We start from the raw sequence: 15,774 nt of genomic DNA on the forward strand, positions 1-15,774 counted from the left end.
TAAGAAACTAAAAAGACTTTATTGAGAAGTGCTGTGGGTGATCCCTTGCTCCTTAACATTTATTCATTCACAGATATTTGAGCACCTACTACATGCTAGGCCTATCTAGGCACTGGAGGATACAGTAGTGAACAAAACAAAAATCCCTGCCTTCATAAAGTTTACTGCTGTACTGGGAGTAACAGGTTATGGAAAGAGAGGAAGAAAGGAAGAAAGGAAGAAAGGAAGAAAGGAAGAAAGAAAGAAAGAAAGAAAGAAAGAAAGAAAGAAAGAAAGAAAGAAAGAAAGAAAGAAAGAAAGAAAGGAAGAAAGGAAGGAAGGAAGGAAGGAAGGAAGGAAGGGAGGGAGGAAGGGAAGGAAGGAAGGAAGGAAGGAAGGAAGGGAAGGAAGGAAGGAAGGAAGAAAGAAAGAAAGAAAAAGAAAACACATAGCATGTCAGTAATAAGTGCTAAGGAGAAAAACAAAGCAGGAAGGGGGACAGAAATTCTTTTACGCAGAGTGCAGTTTTGGACGGGGTGTTCTGGGAAGTGCTGCTTGCTTTAACCTGGGAAAGAATAAGAGAGACTGCCAAGGCTCCCCAGTGACGTCACAACTAGCTCTGTGACTCCACACCAGAGCGTTCGGCGGAGACCCTGGTCTCCTCTATGAAGTCAGCAGCCAGGCCCAGATATAGGGGAGAGGGTTGGGTCAGGCCGCCGGGCACGCTGGCTGCACGCAGAGTCCTTGGGGTACCGGCGGCGCGCACCTGCTGAGGGAGGGCCGAGGGCCTTGGCGGCTCAGGCGGTGATTCTGGCGTCCGTGAGGGGGGCAGCCCGGGGTCAGGATGCAGCGAAGACCCCGCCCGGGCTCTGCCGCGTTCCCGCACAAGCACACGCCCAACTTCTACAGCGACAACAGCAACAGCTCTATGAGCATCACCTCGGGGGAAAGCTGCGGGCACCGGTCAGCTGGGCCGGAGCCCGGGGAGCCCGAGGGCAGAAGAGGCCGGGGCTCTAGCTGCGGTGAGCCCGCCATGAGCGCTGGAGTGCCCGGAAGAACCACAAAGGCTGAAAGCTCTCGGCTGAAGCCGGCGCCTCGGAGCCACAGCGGGCCGACCGCCTCTGGCGCGGCAACCGTGAGGGGCGGGGCCTCGGGTGCGGGCGGGGTCGAAACCGGGGGAGAAGAGGGGCCTAAGGGGTGGGGCTTGGCGCGGAAGCGGGATAAAACTATCTGGGCGCCTCCTAAGGGGCGGGACCTGTAGGGTGAAAACAGGAGGTACTAGATAAGATGCCCCAAAGGGGGGCCTCGGTGTGGTGGACTGTCCTGGGGTGGGGCGGGGAAAGTCCTGTGATTGGGCACCACTGAGGAGGCGCGGCCTCGGTGTTAGCATGAGTTGGCTACCAGGGAAATGGGGCCGTATCAAGACCTAAGGCTGGGGGCGGGGCCACCGTTTGGGAGGTGGGACCACGTCTAGACCGAGCTTTCTGGGCGCGGGGGCGTCAGAGTGCTGCGAGAGACCCGGGATGGGGCTGCATTGGGACCAAAGCCCCTGAGGCTGCTCTGCTTCTGGGCTGGGGAACCTGCGGCCAGGTGCCGGGGAAACAGCGGGCCTGCGGTGCGCAAGGCCTCAATGGAGCCCCTTGGGCTCCCGCAGAACCGGCTGGCTCTCCCGGTGTCCCTGAGGAGCAGCTCGACCTCTCGACTCTGGATCCGAGGCAGGAGATACCTCCCCCGCGAGTGTCCAAGAGCTTCCTGAGTACGGGCCAGGCCAGCCCAGATCCCCTCTGACCCTCTGGCCCCCCTCTCCGAATTCCATTTCTCACCTCTGGGGCCCTGGTTTCAGTTCTGAGCCCCCAGCCCGTGTCTGATTCTCCAGCTCTTTCTCTGAGCCCGATCCATCTTCCCTGAGAATGAGAATCCAAATCATTCTCCTCGCCCGCATCTAATTCTCCTAGCCCACACCGCTGTTCCTGAGTCCCTATCCCCGAGCCCCCTTCCTAAGCCCCTTCTGAACCTCGAACACCACGCTCTGTGAGCCCCTCACCTCTCCCCCTCCCTAAGCCTAGTCCCTTCTCTGAGCCCCCTCTCTTCTCCTCAGGCCCACTCTTCCAGGTGCTGAGCGTGTTGTTATCCCTGGTAGGAGGTGTGCTGGTCAGTGTGTACAGGTCAGAGGGAGGGAAAGGGGAGCCCCAGGGGCTGCTCCTTGAGGGGGTGGGGAGCAGGGCCAGACCCGGCTGCGGCTTGAGCCGATTCACACCTGTGTTCACAGGAGCTGGGTCTAGGACACTGGGGTGGGGTCCGTGGGGTTCGCTAGGGTATCGGGGCCTCAGCCTCCCTCCGGTTCTTTAGGGAGGTCTGTTCCGTCCGCTTCCTGCTCACGGCTGTGTCACTGCTGAGCCTCTTTCTGGCAGGTGAGAGGGCGGTGAATTCCCTAGGCCCTAGCCCTGGCTGCTTTGGAGGCAAACGTGGTACATTTTCTCCTGTACCCTTCAGCCCACTCAGTCTCTTCAGAGGCTCACAGCTCCTCACAGTCCCCTTCAGAGCCTTCTAGTCCCCCCCTCAGACTCAGCCCCTTCAAGCCTCTTCTCTCCCCGCTGTCCCCTTTATGCCAGGGAAACCCTCTCCCTTCTCTTCCCCTGAGACCAGCCCCCTCTTTCTCCAGCACTCTGGTGGGGACTCCGGTACCTGGCCCCTCCTTTGGAGAATGTGAGTCGGGGAGACTGTCCCGGGGTGGGTGGTTGGCAGGCTGTGAACCTGCAGGTTGTGTGGAGTCCCCTGGGCCGCTGGGAGCAGGGCAGTGCTGGAAGCTATAACCCTAAGGAAAGGCTGGATATAAACAGGAGATTTCTGAAGGATTGTGCCCAGAGGTGCTTGAGGGTCTGTCTCTGAGAGGTCCTGGAAGGGCAGGGCAGGGGGGCAGGGGTTGGCAGTCCTCAGAAGCAAGGCCCTTTGAGTCTGGCCTCCCACACTGAGGTGGGAACAGAGGTGGGTGGGAGCTCAGCAGCACTGTATTTTGTCCCTCCCTCCTCCCTCCAACAGGAACCTAAGGAGATACTGACTCTAAGGTGAGAGAGAGCACCTGGGGTGGGGAGTTGGGGGCCTCAAAGGTGCTGAAGTGTCCAGGGGGACAGGGAGCCAACTGCACCGTGCCAACCTTCTGTCTGCAGCGAATACCACGAGCGCGTGCGCTCCCAGGAGCAGCAGCTGCAGCAGCTCCGGGCTGAGCTGGTTAAACTCCACAAGGAGGTGTCCAGCGTTCGCGCAGCCAACAGCGAGGTGAGCCCCGCAGACTCATCCTGTTCTCAGAACCAGGTCCAGGAGCTCGGGCCCCAGGAGCCTGGCCCCGTGGCTCTGCCCATTGCACAGTCCCGGCCCACCTTGCAGCTCTGCTCCCTGAGTCCTGAGCCTTAAGGCCCTGCCTAGAGCCCCGCCTTTGGAATTTCTCCCGGGGCCCACAAAGTCTATCCCCAGAGAACTCTGCCCCACTATAAAAGCTGCCCGCAAGCCCCGCCCCTCCAGGCCCTGCCCTCTCTCTTTTCAGAGAGTGGCCAAACTCGTATTCCAGAGGCTGAGTGAGGACTTTGTGCGGAAACCCGACTATGCGCTGAGCTCTGTGGGTAAGACTCAGAGACACAGGCAGAACTATGCACATGAGCGGCTCCAGGAGACCAACCTCAAACAGACCCTGCCCCAGCTGTCAGTCAGGCCTAGGAGCCCCTGAGTGGTTGCTTCTCCCTGCTCCAGGAGCCTCCATCGACCTAGAGAAGACGTCCCCCGACTACGAGGATGCGAACACTGCCTACTTCTGGAATCGCTTCAGCTTCTGGAACTATGCGCGACCGCCCACGGTTATCCTGGAGGTGGGCCTGGAACCTAGATCCCTGAACGGGACCTGGGGCGGGACTCTGGGAAAAGGACCCCCGCAGCTCCCCTGGGGTGGGACCTGACTGAACTGAGGGCGTGGCGCCAGGCGGAGCCCTGCTGGGCAGAAGTCCTGGAGGCAGGGCCTGGCTTGTTTGGGGTGAGGCCGAGAACGACATGATACTGAAGAGACCTGGCCCTACTAGGTACTGGGGCCCTGGGCAGACACCGGGCTGGGGTTGGAGGACTGGGCGGGGCCCATGATGGGGTCAACCTGTCCTGTGGTTCTGATGGGCTGTGTGTCTGTCTGCCCGCCTGCAGCCAGATGTGTTCCCTGGGAATTGCTGGGCTTTTGAGGGCGACCAGGGCCAGGTGGTGATCCAGTTGCCGGGTCGTGTGCAGCTGAGCGACATCACTCTGCAGCATCCACCGCCCAGCGTGGCACACACCCGGGGAGCCAAGAGCGCCCCGCGTGACTTCGCAGTCTATGTAAGTGGGGCTGAGGCCAAGGAGGTGGGGGATTTTTGCCTAGAGAGCACAAGGCAGTCATGAAAACTGAGACTACTGAGTCTTTGCTCGCTCATCCATAAAATGGAGATACTACCACTTGCCTCTCAAGGCTGCTGCAGGTTATAATTATAACCATATTCAAATATTAGTTATGGTTTATTGAGTGCTTACTCCGTGCAGAGTACTTTACATGGATTATATATCCTTGCATCCACACAACCACCTATGAAGTGCAAGTGGTCGAACTAAAATTTGCAACTTGATTTCTTTGAGCCCACATTCCACACTATACTATCCTAACACCAAAAAATAAATGAGAATATGCATACAGATACTGAACAGAGTTGGTGCTAAACAGTTACTCTCCCTCCTCCACCTGTGCCTCACTGTTCCTCCACTCATTCTTCACTTACTAGGGCCTCCAGGTTGATGATGAGACTGAAGTTTTCTTGGGGAAATTCACCTTCGATGTGGAGAAATCTGAGATTCAGACTTTCCACCTAGAGGTATGTTTGTCTCACAGTGAAGGAATATTGGGGAGGAAGGCAGTCCTTGGGAGACCAGGCCTTGGCATGATCCATTTGTCTCCCCAGAATGACCCCCCAGCTGCCTTTCCCAAGGTGAAGATCCAGATTCTAAGCAACTGGGGCCACCCCCATTTCACATGCTTGTATCGAGTCCGAGCCCATGGCATTCAAACCTCAGAGGGGGCAGGGGACAGTGCCACAGGGGGGGCCCATTAAACATGCTGATTGTTGGAGTAGAGTGGAGGTCTATGCTGAAAGAAGCTGGATCAGTGCTGGGAGGGCTATTGCGGGAAGAAGGGTGTGTGGCGCTCTAGTTGCCTTTGGTATATAAACATGGTTGGGGGGTCTACCGAAACGCCCTCTTTGAGGGCGCAGCAGTAGATGATGTTTATGGAGTGTTTACCATGTGCACAAGACAGTACTCTGGACGTTATATGCCTTACCCTAACTAATCTTCACAGCCACAGAGGCGGAAGCCACTCAGGTCAGGAAAGTTGCTCAAGGTCACACAGCTAACGAAGAGCTCAAACACAGCAGGACCCCAAGCCTACCACCCTCTTGCAGAGCTGCCAGTCAGCATGAAGCCATGCTTGTGCACCTCAATTCTCACCCCAACTCTTGCTAGGTGCAGGTGGAGGAGGAACTACCCCTTCAGGTAAAAACTAGGGAGACTTGAGAACCTCTAGGAAGCATCTGAGTCAGAGTTGATGCAGGCCTGGTCGCCTTTACTCAGGTTGTCTTTACTGGGACCTGAGTGCACGACTATGCTAGGCACAGTACAGGTGGTCTAGTATTTACCAGTCCCTGCCCTCAAGGACCCTGATAGGGGAGAGACGATGCTCCAGAAAAATGGGAGAATTCATTGATCCAAGAACTCTTCACTCTAAGGGTCAAAAGTAGAATGGGAGGGAAAAAGAGGGAGGAGACGGACATTAAAGGGTTAATGAGTTCTGCCCAGGCCAAGAGGAGAAAAGGAAAACAAGTGTGAACAAAGAAACGTGCAACATCTTGACTATTAGGATCCTTTGTAGTGTGTTCATGTTTTGGAAGAATATATAGACTATTAACAGTGGTTACACCTCTAGAAAGTGGAATGCATGAGTATGTGGGGGGAGTGGAACATGCATCCATCTGTTTAAATTTTGGGGTTATTACTCTTAAAGCCTAAGGTTTTCTAACTAATGAACTAATACAGCTTTTCTAGAGGGCAACTTCATAGTAAGTACCAAAAGCCTTAAATTTTTTTTGCAGTACGCAGGCCTCTCACTGCTGTGGCCTCTCCCGTTGCGGAGCACAGGCTCTGGACGCGCAGGCTCAGCGGCCATGGCTCACGGGCCCAGCCGCTCCGCAGCATGTGGGATCTTCCCAGACCGGGGCACGAACTTGTGTCCCCTGCACCGGCAGGCGGACTCTCAACCACTGCGCCAGCAGGGAAGCCCCAAGCCTTAAATTTTTTTATACTTTTTAATCACTGCAATTCCACTTCTAAGCATGGATCCAAAGGATACCTAGGTATAATCTAAGTTAATACTTTAAGGATGTCCATCCTACTGTTGTTCATGAAGGAAAAAACTGGAAATAGTATCTAAGAAGACAAAGTACACTACAAAAATAATATGGAGACAATAGAAATGGTAATATAAGGGAATGTTTAATGTCATGAAAAGTAAATAATGATGTATGGATAATTTCTTAAAAAGCAAGCTAGGTTGGTATACATAAAAATTTTTAATTTCCATATCCGAAGAGTTACATAGACCAAAAGATACTATAACTGAAAAGACAATAGCCTTGGAGGAAATATTTTCAACATGTATTAATAACTGAATAACTGTAACAGAATAAGGGCTATAAGGACAACAACAACAATCTATAAAAAGGCTGTTCAGAAGAAATACAATCGACAAATAAACATATAAAATGATACCTAGCCTTCATAAATAAATTCAAACTAAAAATGAGATTTTTTTTGCCTGTCAGATTAACAAAATGGGTAAAAAATTGTTATGAAAGGCAATTTATAATATCTATTAAAATGTTAAATATTCTTATCTTTTGAGCATTTTCACTTGTAGGAATAAATCCTTCAGAAACATTCCTGTAAATGCACAGATAAATGTAGAAGGATATTCCTTACAGCACTGTTTGTTATAACAGAAGAAAACTAGAAGGGACCCAAATCTTGATAAATTAGGGATTGGCTAAATAAGCTATAGTACACTCATACACAGAGTAATACACAAGCATTAGAAAAAATGAGGTCAGCAGTAAAGTTCTAATGGATAAAATACCCAAAATATAATAAAAACAAAGTGCAAACAGTATAATATCTATTTAGGGAAAAATCTGTCAGACCTAGAAAATACACCCTGCTCCATAATCTATTTTATACAATATTTATATTTGAAATAATTTTGTACTAACTAGCACACATTTTAAAAACATTTAAAGCATACTAAAATAGTATGTATGGTATGATCCCAATTTTGTAAAACAAAAAAACATGTATCACTAAAAATATGCATAAAGTATTAAAAAATATGCACCAAATATTTTATTGGGACATAGGAGTTTGGGTGATATTTATTTTTTCCTAAAATGAATATACATATTTATTTTCTAGTAAGAAAAAAATTAGCTATTAAAAAATTTAGGCTTATAGCCCATTTTTAGGACTAGAACCACCACTGCTCCATCCCTCCAGGAAGTCTAGCATAGCTCCTGCTCCATCTTAAAACTCACCCCTCCCCTAGCACTTTCCACCTTGTCTGTGTTCACAGCTCAGCTCTGCTCTGAGGCAGGGCAGGCTAGGTGTTTGGCTTACATTCAGTCTTTGCATTTTCAAAAACAGAGTCAGTGTCTCTAGATATGTGACCAGGAATACCCAATTTCTTTGAGTGGGGCTATTATATCAGATGAATCCTTCACTCAACAATCTCTAAGGTCAACAAATAAGCTCAGAGAGAAGTAAATGTGGCTAATAGCAGACTCCCACCCAGAAACACAGAGTGGTAGCAAAGTGTGGTCTTCATTGATCTTTACTGAATGAGAGGCTCCAGGGACAAGCAGGTGAGATCAAGAGTGGCTATAGCAAGTATAAAAGTAAGCATAAAAGTATAAAACATATAAAAGTATAAAACAGGGTTGGGGGACCTTAGGAACACAGGACTGAGGACTGGCCACAGTCTACCCCTCCAAGGGAATCTAGGCCTGAGGGACCTGTGCAGGGCACTTGGCTGCAGGTGGAGGTGCTTTGAGTGGGGCCCAACCTTGGGCCTTGAAGTAGGAGACCAGTTGCGTGGGTACTTCTGCAAGTACAGTCTGCGCCAGTGCCTCTCGAGGGGCCTGCCAAGGAGAAGAGGGGCAGGTTCAGTGATGACCCATGACAGCTTCCCCAGGTCTACATTTCATACCCCAGAAAGGATACAAAATCCAACACCCAACCCTGCCCCAGGCTCAGATGAAAGGGTAAGTATCCCCACTCACATCAGGGAGAGGTGGAAGACTAAACTCCACCGAGCTTGTCCCTACTCACATTCTGGAAGCGGCGGTAGGGCACAAACTGCACTATGTCACGAGCAGCTGCCTCCCCGGAGCGTGTACGCAGGGGTCCACCATCAGCATCCAGCTGCTCCATGGCCTCGAAGTCAGCGCCACCCACACCCACGATGATCACTGACATGGGCAGGAAGGAGGCACGAACCACAGCCTCACGTGTGGCCTCCACATCTGTCACAGCACCATCGGTCAGCAGCAACAGCACGAAGTATTGCTAAGGGCAAGTTCGTTCATATACTGAGGCAGACCCTCTAAACATTCCAGCCACATATTCCCACACTGACAAGAAGCCTCCTGTTACAAGGGAGGCCCTGACCAAGTCCCCTCTCCCCACCCACTACCTCCCATGACCCTCACCGAGGCCGTCCTCTGATGTGCAGCCTGGGCTGCAAACCTAGCCACATGGTTGATGATGGGTGCAAAGTTGGTGGGGCCATAGAGCCGAACTTGGGGCAGGGCCTGGCGGTAAGCATCCACAATGCCCTGGATGCCTAGAGAAGAAAGGCAAAGAATACTGTAAAATACTGGGCCTGTCAGGGTTCAGCTAGTCCTGACATCACTCTATACTGGCCAAGGAGATTTAGGAACCTGGGTGCATTTCATTCAATTATCCCTGTAACCCACAGTTCTACCCACATCATCCCACATCATTGGGTAGAACATCAGTTCTACCCAATCATCCCTGTAACCCACAGTAAACCCAGATTAGGGGGAATCCCCTGAACAAATCTAGGAGTGCTGAGAGCATCAGATTATAACCCACTTAATAAAATAATGAATTATAACCCATTTAATAACATAAGAATCCACAGAGATATTAAATAATGGGAGAGAAGAAAACGTTCTTCCTTAATAAATGTAGAAGGAGAAATTATAGAATCATTTGACAATCAGAGATAACTGATTCAGGCAAGGATCATCAATGGATTCTAAAACTAGAGGGTAAAAACTGATGAGTGATTGGATATTTATACAGCCTCAAAGTATCCTCCCAAAGGATACTTATTAATTAAAAGGGAAAAAAATCAGACTCACACACCTATGGTCAATTACCTTTGATAAAGGAGGCAAGAATATACAATGGAGAAAAGACAGTCTCTTCAGTAAGTGCTGTTGGGAAAGCTGGACGGCCGCGTGCAAACCAGTGAAGTTAGAACACTCCCTCACACCATACACAAAAATAAACTCAAAATGGCTAAAGACTTAAATATAAGACAGGACACCATAAAACTCCTAAAAGAGAACATAGGCAAAACATCCTCTGACATAAATTGTACCAATGTTTTCTTAGATCGGTCTCCCAAGGAAATAGAAATAAAAGCAAAAATAAACAAATGGGACCTAATCAAACTTACAAGCTTCTGTACAGCAAAGGAAACCGTAAACAAAATGAAAAGACAACCTACAGACTGCGAGAAAATATTTGGAAATGATACGACCGACAAGGGATTAATCTCTAAAATATACAAACAGCTCACACAACTCAGTAACAAAAAAAACAACCCAATCGAAAAATGGGCAAAAGACCTAAACAGACACTTCTTTAAAGAAGACATACAGGGACTTCTCTGGTGGCACAGTGGTTAAGAATCCGCCTACCGGGCTTCCCTGGTGGCGCAGTGGTTGAGAGTACCCCTGCCGACGCAGGGGACACGGGTTCGTGCCCCAGTCCGGGAAGATCGCACATGCCGCGGAGCGGCTGGGCCCGTGAGCTGTGGCCGCTGAGCCTGCGCTCCGCAACAGGAGAGGCCACAACAGTGAGAGGCCCACGTACCACAAAAAAAAAAAAAAAAAAAAAAAGAATCCGCCTACTTATGCAGGGGACACGGTTCAAGCCCTGGTCTGGGAAGATCCCACATGCCGTGAAGCAACTAAGCCCATGCACCACAACTACTGAGCCTGTGCTCTAGAGCCCACGAGCCACAACTAATGAAGCCTGCATGCCTAGAGCCCGTGCTCCACAACAATAGAAGCCACCGCAATGAGAAGCCCGTGCACCACAACGAAGAGTAGCCCCTGCTTGCCACAACTAGAGAAAGCCCACATGCAGCAATGAAGACCCAATGCAGCCAAAAATAGATACATTAAAAAAAAAAAAAGACATACAGATGGCCAATAGGCACATGAAAAGATGCTCAACATTGCTAATTATTAGAGAAATGCACGGAATTCCCTGGTGGTCCAGTGGTTAGGACTCTGTGCTTCCACTGCAGGGGGCATGGGTTTGATCCCTGGTCGGGGAACTAAGATCCCGCATGCCACGCGGCACGGCCAAAAAATAAAAATTAATTAATTAAAAATGATTAAAAATTAGAATTAAAAAAAGACGTGACACACACACACACACACACACACACAGTGGAATACTACTCAGCCATAAAAAGGAGTGAAATATTGCCATTTGCATCAACATGGATGGACCTAGAGATTATCACACTAAGTCAGTCAGAAAGAGAAAGACGAATACCATATAATACCACTCATATGTGGAATCTAAAATATGATACAGGGACTTCCCTGGTGGTACAGTGGTTAAGACTGAGCTCCCAATGCACGGGGCCCGGGTTCAATCCCTGGTCAGGGAACTAGATCCCACATGCATGCCGCAACTATGAGTTCGCAGGCCACAACTAATGAGCCTGGTGGCCTCAATTAAGGAGCCCACGAGCTGCAACTAAGGAGCCCGCCTGCCGCAACTAAGACCCAGCGCAACCAAATAAATAAAAAGTGAAATATTTTAAAATATGATACAAATGAACTTGTGTACAAAACAGAAACAGACTCACAGACATAGAAAACAAATTTATGGTTAACAAAGGGGAAAGGGGATAGGGGAGGGATCAATTAGGAGTTTGGGATTAGCCAATACAAATTACTATACATAAAATAGATAAACAACAAGGTCCTACTGTGTAACACAGGGAACTATATTCAATATCCTGTAATAAGCCATAATGGAAAAGAATATGAGAAAGATATATATGTGTGTGTGTGTATATAAACTGTATTTATATATATAAACTGAATCACTTTGCTGTACACTGGAAACTAACACAACATTGTAAATCAACTATACTTCATAAAAAGAATTTTTTTTAATTACATATAAAGAAAAAAACAGCAGTGGTTGAGAGTCCGCCTGCCGATGCAGGGGATACGGGTTCGTGCCCCGGTCCGGGAAGATCCCACATGCTGCGAAGCGGCTGCGCCCGTGAGCCATGGCCGCTGAGCCTGCGCGTCCGGAGCCTGTTGCTCCGCAATGGGAGAGGCCACAACAGTGAGAGGCCCGCGTACCGCAAAAAAAAAAAAAGAAAAAAACAGACTTGTATAGTAGAGAAACCTGGTAGACTCTACCTTAACCAAGTGATCGAAGTTAATATGACTTGTAAGAGGATAAATCAACATCATGTGCCTCCTGAATACACAGCATGGCTTCTGTGGTATTCCCGCCAAAAATGCATAATTTGAATCTAATTATGAGGAAATATCAGGTAAACGCAAACTGAAGGACATTCTACAAATGATCTGGCCTTTAACCTTAAAAAATGTCAATATCATGAAAGACATGAAGAACTCTGGAAGACAACTGAATGAAACGTGTGATCCAAGATTTTCTTTTGCTATAGAAGAGGACAACTGGAAAATTTTGAATAAATTTTATAGATTGAGTAATAGTATTGTATTGATGTTAATTTCCTGATTTTGAGAATTGCACTGTGGTTATGTAAGAGAATGTCTTTGATTTTAGGGAACACTGAAGTATTCAGGGATAAAGGGCCATGCAGATGATGATGAGTGTAAAGTTGATGGGGCCATGGAGGCAAACTTGGGGCAGGGATTATTCACCACAGTTCTCAAACATTTCTGGAAAAAAAATGTATATATATATAGAGAGAGAGAGAGAGGAGGAAGAGAGAAAATCTGAGTGAGAGAATGACACAGCAAATGTGGTAAAATGTCCATGTCTGAGGAATCTGGATGAAGGTAAACAACAGCCCCTGTGACCCAGGCCCTGACCCCGGATCCCCAGTGACCTGAATCCCTGTAATTATTCTTGCAACTTTTCTCTAAGTCTGAACCCATGTCAAAAATAAAAACCCAGGTCAGATCAGGTCAGGTCAAGTTTTCCACTTCAGCTTGTTGCTCTTGTGTGGGTGCTAGGGAAACACTGGGTTTGGCCCTCTCTAGACAAAAGAGTGTGGGGCAAAAAGTACCATGAATAGAGCTGCAGGGAGGCACCAAGGCTTCCACTGATGCCCTGTGAGCTTCTAGGCAAAGATAATAATGATAATATAATAGCTCTCATAGTTTAGAGAACACTTAGTATATGCCAGGCTTACTGCTTCAAACTTTATATGCATCTTCTTAAATACTCAATATCCTATAATATTTAGTTTTATTATGAAGCCAAAGCACACAAAAGCTAAGCAACTGGCCCCAAGTCATATGATTAGCAAGTGGCAGGATGAAGATTTGACTCCAGAGGCCTAGCTCTAAAATCCACTCCTCTGGCCAATGGAGTCAGGTGTCTATCTCCCCACCCCCATTCTCCCTTGCCTCTCTAGATATGGACAGATATACCTTACGCTGGAGGATCGGGGACTTACCTGCACAGTAGGGGTTATTAGGGTTGAAGTTCAAGGCAAATTCATGGGAGACCTGAGGGCAAGAAAAAAATGAGGTTCTTTCCCCATGACCACTTTTGTGCTAAGAAAAAGGGCATTATGGTACGTACCAAGCAACATACAGAGGTATTTAGTCCTGAGCATTTGTTATATACATGCCTGTAAGGATACATCCCTGCAACTCCGGGATGCCAAGCAGCAAGTTTACCACATCCCCCAAAATCAGGACCCTGAAACTAAAAACAGGAGTAGGGGAGGGGAAAAAACACTCACCTGCCAGTCAGGGGGTACCTGGGCCCCAAATCCAAATGCTGGGAACAGCTTGTCCCTGTGGGAAGACAGTGAATGGGGGAAGAAGCAGTGAGAGGACCATGAGCCCAGAGGCTAAAGCATCTGCAGGAAGTGGGGACGGGCAAGAGACAAAGTTACTTACGAATCATAGTCCTGAACCACACTGCCCACACTCCACAGTGCTGTCAGGTACTCATTGACCCCTGTTGGGCTCAGGTAGTGCAGGGAATCAGGTGAGGAAGGGTCTCCATTGGAGCCCGTGAAGTCCACACCCACCTGGGAGAAGAAGAGGAGGGGAGCTGAAGGCCACCTTGCACCCTGGATCTGTTCTCCTGCCCCTGATGAAGCAACTTACAGTGAAGTTGATTTGACAGCCTCCCATCACATAGTCCAAGAATGAATATTCTGTTTCTACCTGTAGATGAAACCATGGTCATAGCTGGAGTGAAGGGGTTGGGGTCACGGAGCTTAGAAGTCAGAGACTGGGTCACATGGGCTATTGTCTCACCTGACAAATCTTGACACAGATAGTTCCAGAGTTCTTGTAGCTTTTCTTTTTCTGCTGTTTCTCAAGGTGGATGCATTCAAACTCAGCCTGGTAAGGAAAGAAAAATTAGAGTAGGAAACTTCTAGAGCATTAGCTAGGATTGGAGCTGCCCTGCCCTCCCTCTCTTCCTGGAGCTGTAGCCCCTAGGCCCACCTCAATACCCCTGAGCCAGCACTCACTGGGACTGCTTGCAGCTGGGCCAAGCTGGTGTGGAAGGTACCAATGAGGTCATGTGAACCATCACTGTCATAATCTGAGCATCGCACCTAGGAGGGAAGGTGTGTGTGTGTGTGTATATAAAGACCAGGAGGCAAGTGGCAGGTGAGAATAAATCCCTCCCCAGGCTCTCTGCCCCTGCTCAGTCCACTCAGGAGGCAAGCTCCTCACCTGGATGGGTGTGTTGGGGTCTCCCCCACAGAAATGTTGAAGGGGAACAGAGAAGCGCTTCCAAGTAGGGTTCAGGTTGTTCTTGATGACCTGAAGGTGGAGGGCAAGGCCTCTAGTGAGCTCTGCGTTGGCATGTGGGGAGCTGCCATTCTTCTTACCCATATGCAGACTCTTTAGCCCTGTGCTCCAAACCCTGGTAATCACAAGCCCCAGGAGATTCTCTCCTACCCCATCATACCCAATCCCAGGGGTCTCACACCTCAGATCTGTATGCCAGGTGCCATTTCCCATCACCCTGATGGAAAAACTCCAAGAACGGATCCGATTTTCCCAGGAAGTCCTGTCAGTATCACAGAGACCGCAGTTTAGACTCAGGCACCTGACAACCACTATGAAAGACCTTCCCACCCTTCCCCTTCCAACACACCATCCCTGTCCGCTTAATTCTTGAACTCCCAAGACCTCCTTCCACACACACCTTCTTATCTAGGTTTCTGGCCTCCACCTCCATGGTCACTACACGACTATCCTTTAGCTCCTGAGCTGAGACCTAGGTAGGGGAAGAAGCAGGAGACTGTACCATCTCATGAATTCCTCATGGATATAAGTACACAACCACCCACAAACCCCAGCAGAGTTCCTCCTTACCGTGATGGTCCCTCGCCCAGCAGGTTTTCCAGGCTTCAGCATCAAGGGTAGAGTTAGTATCCGACTGGACACAATCTGGGGCAGAGCAGGGGTGGGTGGGGTACCAAGGTCTCAGACAAGGCTAGGTCCTGTTTGACCCCAACCTCCAAGTTCCAAGCAGTCTGGTTTATCTGACAGTGCTCTTACTTAACCTGTGTCTGAAGGATTCTAATCCCTGGCTCTGCATACCTGTCCTAGGGAACACTCAGCCCCTCCTAGGAAGTCATCATCCCCCAGCTCAGGCGTCTTGTTGTCTATGTCATAGATGCCAAATCGGAGCTTTTGGACTGTTTCAAAGTGGTACTCAAGCTGCAGAGTCTTGGAGAACTCAGGGCTCGAACAGTTCCGTATTCGCTCAGTCCGGCCAAGCTGTGGGCAGAAGCCAATAAGCATCACAGTCATGCACCTTCCAACCCAAAAGAGTCCTAGCCTCCCTCCACAACTTTATCCCCCATAGTCCTTCTTACCTCAGCCCATTTGCCCCCTCCCACATCCTGTAAAAGGACGCAGAGTGGGTCAGACTTGGAGCTGATGTCCTTGTCAATGAGGTGGTCACATGAAATGGACAGCTGAACCAAGGTCACGCAGTGGGCCATCTGGGGGGAAAAAAGACCTGAATCAAGCACCTTCCTCACCCCTCCCTGACTGTAGGTCCCAACTTGTAAAGTCAGCTGGCTTCAACCAGGCAGGGCTGAGCCTGTGTCTACCCCCATGACACTCAAGGAAGAGAAGGCCCTATAGCTTCCATATTCCTCCAATCCCCCTGGGTAAGCTCAATGGGATGGGAGATGGTGGTTACAAC

At 49.3% G+C, this 15,774-nt stretch overlaps 3 protein-coding genes across 10 annotated transcripts in view; 1 reads left to right on the forward strand and 2 right to left on the reverse strand.

The window, feature by feature from the left end:
* The window catches only part of LOC101328055 (fer-1-like protein 4), a 50,521-nt gene extending 49,461 nt beyond the window's left edge, over nucleotides 1-1,060 (reverse strand). Inside the window, 1 exon segment of the mRNA XM_073792938.1 lies at nucleotides 919-1,060. The gene's annotated coding sequence lies outside the window, so the exon portion shown is untranslated.
* Nucleotides 759-5,471, forward strand: SPAG4 (sperm associated antigen 4). Its single transcript, XM_073792935.1, has 12 exons — nucleotides 759-1,114; nucleotides 1,570-1,735; nucleotides 2,078-2,144; nucleotides 2,329-2,390; nucleotides 2,642-2,685; nucleotides 3,019-3,044; nucleotides 3,147-3,255; nucleotides 3,521-3,596; nucleotides 3,724-3,839; nucleotides 4,162-4,329; nucleotides 4,767-4,856; nucleotides 4,944-5,471. Exons 1-12 carry the CDS (start codon nucleotides 824-826, stop codon nucleotides 5,091-5,093), a joined length of 1,365 nt encoding a protein of 454 aa, XP_073649036.1. The 5' UTR covers nucleotides 759-823; the 3' UTR covers nucleotides 5,094-5,471.
* Nucleotides 5,472-6,509: 1,038 nt separating this feature from the next.
* LOC101335493 (copine-1) overlaps nucleotides 6,510-15,774 on the reverse strand; it is a 38,471-nt gene continuing 29,206 nt past the window's right edge. For 7 of the 8 annotated variants that reach the window (XM_019950723.3, XM_019950725.3, XM_019950724.3 and 4 more), the window contains 15 exons: nucleotides 15,440-15,568; nucleotides 15,162-15,341; nucleotides 14,934-15,008; nucleotides 14,764-14,835; nucleotides 14,545-14,625; nucleotides 14,286-14,375; nucleotides 14,078-14,164; nucleotides 13,860-13,946; nucleotides 13,707-13,766; nucleotides 13,494-13,627; nucleotides 13,334-13,388; nucleotides 13,043-13,094; nucleotides 8,793-8,926; nucleotides 8,413-8,649; nucleotides 6,510-8,222 (listed from right to left, as the gene is read on the reverse strand). In XM_019950723.3, the coding sequence (XP_019806282.1) occupies nucleotides 8,082-8,222; nucleotides 8,413-8,649; nucleotides 8,793-8,926; nucleotides 13,043-13,094; nucleotides 13,334-13,388; nucleotides 13,494-13,627; nucleotides 13,707-13,766; nucleotides 13,860-13,946; nucleotides 14,078-14,164; nucleotides 14,286-14,375; nucleotides 14,545-14,625; nucleotides 14,764-14,835; nucleotides 14,934-15,008; nucleotides 15,162-15,341; nucleotides 15,440-15,568 (1,614 nt within the window). In that variant the 3' untranslated portion in view covers nucleotides 6,510-8,081. The remainder of the gene's footprint in view (nucleotides 8,223-8,412; nucleotides 8,650-8,792; nucleotides 8,927-13,042; nucleotides 13,095-13,333; nucleotides 13,389-13,493; nucleotides 13,628-13,706; nucleotides 13,767-13,859; nucleotides 13,947-14,077; nucleotides 14,165-14,285; nucleotides 14,376-14,544; nucleotides 14,626-14,763; nucleotides 14,836-14,933; nucleotides 15,009-15,161; nucleotides 15,342-15,439; nucleotides 15,569-15,774) is intronic. The other variant, XM_033840859.2, reaches the window with a different exon arrangement.

Source organism: Tursiops truncatus, chromosome 15 (assembly GCF_011762595.2).
Source record: "Tursiops truncatus isolate mTurTru1 chromosome 15, mTurTru1.mat.Y, whole genome shotgun sequence".
Taxonomy (NCBI): domain Eukaryota; kingdom Metazoa; phylum Chordata; class Mammalia; order Artiodactyla; family Delphinidae; genus Tursiops; species Tursiops truncatus.

Coding starts and splice junctions, on each gene's coding strand:
- SPAG4 (XM_073792935.1), top strand. CDS start 824: ATGCAGCGAAGACCCCGCCCGGGCTCTGCCGCGTTCCCGCACAAGCAC. Junction 3,045..3,146: donor AAGGAGATACTGACTCTAAG/GTGAGAGAGAGC, acceptor TTCTGTCTGCAG/CGAATACCACGAGCGCGTGC. Junction 3,597..3,723: donor CTATGCGCTGAGCTCTGTGG/GTAAGACTCAGA, acceptor TCCCTGCTCCAG/GAGCCTCCATCGACCTAGAG.